At 32.6% G+C, this 6211-nt stretch overlaps 1 protein-coding gene across 1 annotated transcript in view; it reads left to right on the top strand.

Moving 5' to 3' along the window:
* Positions 1–4725, top strand: part of LOC119596165 (WD repeat-containing protein 74-like) — a 9250-nt gene extending 4525 nt beyond the window's left edge. Inside the window, 6 exon segments of the mRNA XM_037945342.1 lie at positions 1497–1707; positions 2384–2484; positions 3229–3370; positions 3463–3699; positions 4582–4593; positions 4708–4725. Of these exon segments, the coding sequence (XP_037801270.1) occupies positions 1497–1707; positions 2384–2484; positions 3229–3370; positions 3463–3699; positions 4582–4593; positions 4708–4725 (721 nt within the window).
* Positions 4726–6211: the final 1486 nt, after the last annotated feature.

Here is a 6211-nt window from a genome sequence, read left to right as displayed (position 1 = left end):
TAATATATATATATATATTTGTGTGTCTTTATAACTAGAAAAGAAAATGAAGACTATCTCTTTCAAGACCTACAAAAGGAAGTCCAAAACAAGACCATCAAACATTTGGCTTTTGGTTGCACTGTCATTTGGAAGAAAACTTTTAGAGGAGTGCTAGCTTCACTGCTCCCCTCTTTGGATCTGTCCAACAGCACATTGGCATTTGAGTCCTCTGACCTGATAATTTCATAGTAATTTCCAACTTAACATCCTGTGCAACTTTAAAATGAATCTACTTCATTCATTTAGCAGTCAGCAGCAGAAAAAAATAAAACAATATTCTGTGAAAAGTTCTCTAATTTAAGTATAGAGAGAGCACACTTCCCTTGTTGCAAGCCATGGCATATGGAAAGGCTTGCAAGTTTTTCGAGACAGTTGCATTGACAATGAGATTGATTGTTCCTCTTGTCTCTTCAATTTTTTTCTTTCACAGAGCAATAAGCTTTGCATATGATACTCATTAAGTTGTAATGTTCTCCCATATGTCTGGTGACAGAGCAGGATATTTTGAAATAATATATTGGTTACATATAATGTAATGTAAGTTTTGGGATAAGTTGAGGGGCCTTTTTCTGTTTTGGGAGAAACCTCCATTTCAGTTTCCTAAATAGATTTTTGTTGTTTTGTATATTTGTGCATGTATGTGTGGCCTTGAGTGGTAGGCCTGTATATTATTGCGTAGACATGCATGCGCTTGTGTGTGTGTGTGTGTGTGTGTGTGTGTGTGTGTGTGTGTGTGGTGTGTGTGTGTGTGTGTGTGTGTGGTGTGTGTGTGTGTGTGTGTGTGTGTGTGTGTGTGAGAGTTAGTGTGAGTGTGAGTGTGTGGGTGTTCTTTGTGTGCTTCTTTATCTACTCCTTTGGTCAGCACCATTCGATTTTTGGTACAAATGCAGATGGGCTGAGATAGTAAATTATTTTAGCCTCATGTAAGTAGCGGTTTGGAAAATGAGGCCACATTAATTGATTGATGTTTCCCTTCCGTGAAATTACTAAAACTGACATTCTTATTGGTGTGATAGGGATATGTAATAAATGCTGATCTATTGCTCTTGTTCTGTCAAACCCACCATCATCTGTTTAGAATATATGGAGATTTTTCAGAGAGAATATTCAGAAACACGTTTAATTACTTTAATTTGTACTCCAATATCCACATAATATGAGGGTAACCTGTTGGCCTAATGAGGCATAGTACAAATTAAAGATTTGTTGGCTGAAACCGCATAGTATGGACAGACAGGCAAGCAGATGGATATCAAGAAAAAGCATATGGAAGTGTCAGCAACATCACACGAGATATATTTTTAAGATATACTCTACCTAACTCTTGCAGCTAGAGTATGTTTTTCACCAGTATGTATCTCATGTGTATGGTATTTACTATTTTTATTATTATTATTATCATTGTTTATGTTGTTGTTACTGTGTTATTACAGTGTTTTTTTCATTTCCTTCAGTGTCACTGTAAGTGCTGTTAAGTCGGGCCAGATCACAGTCTGGCACAGCGATGAGGCCAAAGAAATCAATGCGCTGAAATCCGGAGAGTTTTTGTCACGCATGAGACAAGACCCTCAGTCACCAAATATGATTGCAACCGGAGGAAAGGAAAATGACCTGCAGCTTTGGGACCTGAATAAACCAGAAGAACCTATATTCAAAGCCAAGAATGTATGTACAGGTTACTCACTTTCAGCAGGGGAATGCCATCTCTGTTTTATTTACCCTTGCCATGATGTTTTTGTTCATTTTATTAGCTTTTTTTCTTCTTCGTCTTTTCTTTCTTTCATTCTTTCTTATTACAAGTTGTCTGAAGAACTGTAGGTGAGATCATGTTAGATTTTGGATTCATCTGTTAACAAGAATTTTTCATTCAAATCTTTCCAGTATAGATATTGACTGTGAATATAATTAAGTTAAAACTTATCTGATTGTATAAATATGTTTATCGTGTAAGTATTTAGTTATACAAGGGATTCAAAATTACTATTCTAGTAATTGTAAAGCTTCATGATCAAAATTTATTAAGTTGAAGACACTTTTACTTGTGACTTTACTATGTCTACAGTCCCCATACACATTGTTGTTAGTATTTCATTATATTAGCTGATCCCAGAGCTTAGACAGGTTTTTTTGTGGAAAACATCCATGCCAATAATCTTTGAATATTAGATGATTTTAGATCATGGAATATATTTCCATTATTACTCTACCCACACATATTTTAGCACTAGCTTTAGAAAATATGTAGATGTTTTGTTTTATTTAGAAGATTTGCTGATCTGTGATTCGTGAATGGAGATGTTGATTCACCTTGGATGTACCATATGAAATGAACCTGTTACAGATAAAGCCAGATATGGTACAGCTAAGAGTTCCAGTGTGGGTGTCCGATATGACATTCCTGAAGGAGCCAAACTGCATTGCTCTTGCTACTCGGCATGTCATGTAAGTCGATCCCACGTCTGCCCTTTCCTCTGTTCTGAAGTTATTGTTTCTTAATAGTTTGCATTATTCAGTGTTTCCTTATCAGAGGCTAAAGGGGATGTTTCATACATTCTAACCTTATTGGTCTTCATGTATGAAGAGGAACTGTAAGAGACTGTTTGAGGGTGACATTCTGTTTTCACACACACAGTTCGAATGTACGACCACAAGAGGCAGAGGCGACCCGTTGTTAACTTTGAGTGGGAAGAATCTCCTTTTCACTTCCATCACATCGTGGCTGATAAAAGGTTTGCATTGGATTTTCCTTTTTTGGAGTAGTGTGTCTTAATGGATTAGTTCTGCTCAATGATCAAGGGGATTTAAGTCCTGTTTAGAAGAAGAGTTAAATGTCTTTGTAGTGCAGTATGGCATTTTCCCATTATAGGTTTTACTGTTATTATCAACATGATTTACGGTTGGTGTAGTTATTGTTATTATTGTTATTGTTGTCAATAGTTTATTAAATTATGATCCATGCACAGATATGATTTTATGAAGTTAATTCTTCAAGAAACTTTTGTCTGCACAGTATGCCCTGAGGAAACAATATAGGAAAAAATACTCTGCATGAGTATGTGTTTTTTATTTTCTTCCCTTTGTTGTTATGTTACAAGATTTTACATCTTGTATTTTTATTTCCAGCCAGGTGGTTGTTGGAACGCGCATGGCAGATGGGATGCTTTGACCTGCGAATGAACAAGCCAGAACATCCTGTGCGATATTCAAAAGCTTTGCAGGTGCAGTTCGAGATATCGTTGTTCACCCACACCTGCCGCTGGTCTTCTCAGTGGCCCTCGATAGATTCCTTCGAGTGCACCATCTCGAGACCGGAAAACTCATACATAAGGTATATTATATTGGGTATGTGCTTGATTTGGTCATGATTAACACCCTCATATCTTTTGCAACATTCTTTTTGGTACACTCTACCTCCGGCAGGAATACTTGAAATCGCGGTTAAACTGTGTGCTCGTCCGGGATGACTTTGAGGAAGGCGACTACTCCCGACCGGGGAAAAACCCCAAGAGGAAGTGGATGGGAGAAATAAAGAGATCGAAGAGGAACTGGAATACGATTCATCAGAGGAGTCCTGTGAAAAGATTAGGAAGATTGAAGATGATGAAGTATGGTAGGCTCTTTTGGGGCGGATGTGATGACAGGCTTCATAATAAAAGGGTACGATCTCTTGTAGAGTCTTTTATATACATATATTTCTATGATGCAGTAGTGACATCCCTGTCAGCATATCACAAGTTGAAGAATATCATTTTATTTTTTTTTATATATATATATATATATATATATATAATAAAAATATATTTATGTATAAATTTTGGGGATATTATGTATATTTATATAAATTTAAATAAGTATATAAAATATATATATATATATATATAAATAAGATATATATAAATAGATAATATATATATATATAATATATATATATAATTATATACATATATTATATATATTATTATTAAAATATTATATATATATATATTAAATTTTATATTTAGATAGATATATATATATAAAATATATTATAATATAGTTTGGTTTTATTATATAAATTATATATATAAAATTTTATATATAATATATATAAATTTAAAATATATATATATATATATAATTTTATATAATATATATTTTGTATTATATATTATATTATAGATAATTATATATATATATATAGATAAATATATATATATTATCTATTGATATATACTATAATAATATATATTATATATATATTATATATAGTATTATACTTGTTATATATAGATAGATATATATATATAATATATATATTTTATTTTATATATATTATATATATATTATATTTATTTATATACTATATATTATAATATATATATATATATATATATATATATATATATATATATAAGATTTTTTCATCTTACATATGCAGCACATATAGAGTTTTTAGAGACAGAGTAATATTTAGCAACTATTTTCTGGTGAATTATATTTAAATATGAGGTGAAAATGTGTCACTGATATTTTACTGTTAATTCTGAATTGGCACATAAGCTCAAAAAGGCAGTAAGAATAATTCAGTGAAATGCCATCCGTTAACCCACTGCAACTGAGGATGGCATGTAAGTAAATGCCACTTCCACAGTTATTTAGATTATTACTTGCATTACACATTGACAGCTTCACAAGTACTATTAGTCCTACCTCTCTCAGATGTTACCTTTTCTTTGATTTTCTGAAATATTTTGTTTTATTTATTTTTACTATTGGTAATGGTACTAATATTAGAAAAATGATAATATTGATAATAATAATAGCATTAGAAAAAAAGATCCTGAAAACTCAAGGAAGTAAAATTGAGGTCTACTGATTGACTAATAGATGCTTGTGGAAACACATTTCACAAAACAAAACTACAGTGGACACTACATGACAGGGTTAATGATGTCATGACTAATGAGGGCTTCCTATCAGTTACTAATTTCTAATGAATTAGGTAAAATAACTAGTTGGACTGTTAACAAGATGGAGAACCAGAATAACACTGAGGGACAAATCCAGAGGTTTTAGGACTGTTAGAGGGGGAAGGCTATTGACTACTAACGTCTGGTACATTATCTGGTAGCAATGTGTATTGACCCGATGAGATGGCAAAAATCTTGGTAAAGTTATGTATATATGAGCAGTCTTTATTGTGTGCTGCTCCATGCCTGGGGCAGTAGTATGGCTCATGGTATGTGTGCAAGATCTCATCCCAGAAACTGGGATGAGATCTTGCACCATAAGAGGCATCATTTGCTGCTTTATTCACCATGACATGAAACCGTGTCAACTGTTACCAGTGGAATAGCACATAGCAGTGTAGCATTAACAAGTTTTTGCTATTTAGCTTGCTAATGGTTATAAGCTTCAGACTTTTCATGATTCCAGACTGGGAAAGCTTGGAATTATTGCACTTTAATATTAACACTATGTTGTCCTATTTAATGTTTAACAGTGTTTATTGTGACAATTGTAAAATGTTATGAATGAGAATGAATGTTTTCACAAGAAATTTATGGGACTAGTTCTGATTTTATTTGTCAGAAAAACATGTATTTTTGAAGATAAACTTGAAACTGGCAAAATACATCTCTTGTACTGTGAAGATATTCATTGTCATTCATACCTTTTTATTATATTAATGTTGTTTATTTATGCAAAACAAAAATAATCATGATCATAATGAAAAACAACCAGGTATTATAAAATTAAATGTATTCCTTCCAATACCTACATTTGTGAAATGACTATATGTGCATGCATTTTTAAGCTTCTGTCCATTCATCTATGTACAGTCATGCATTATTTCTTTCGACAAGTTTTGTTTATATTTTCCTTTCCTTGCATCTTGACCATGATTAAGCATTCAAAGAGTCATATATGCATGAATTCTATAATTTATGTTTATCCATTCCGTAGTAGGTTCATTGTTTCCTCTGTGTTCTGGATACTGCATTGTGCAGGTGAAGTGCAGGCTTTGGGCTTAAGTTCAGTGAACTTAAATTGTGCATAAAATTAAGCAGACATCTGTTACCATATACTCTATTTTCAACTGCCAGACTTCTGTTATTAATACCCAAAACCAAAGTTTGAAATGGAGGCCTATCATGATAACTTCTTTGGAAATTACACTATATCTTTG

The sequence above is a fragment of the Penaeus monodon genome, chromosome 37, assembly GCF_015228065.2.
Source record: "Penaeus monodon isolate SGIC_2016 chromosome 37, NSTDA_Pmon_1, whole genome shotgun sequence".
Taxonomy (NCBI): Eukaryota; Metazoa; Arthropoda; class Malacostraca; order Decapoda; family Penaeidae; genus Penaeus; species Penaeus monodon.
The sequence above is the reverse complement of the archived record's forward strand: the minus strand, read 5'-3'. Positions and strand labels throughout refer to the sequence as shown.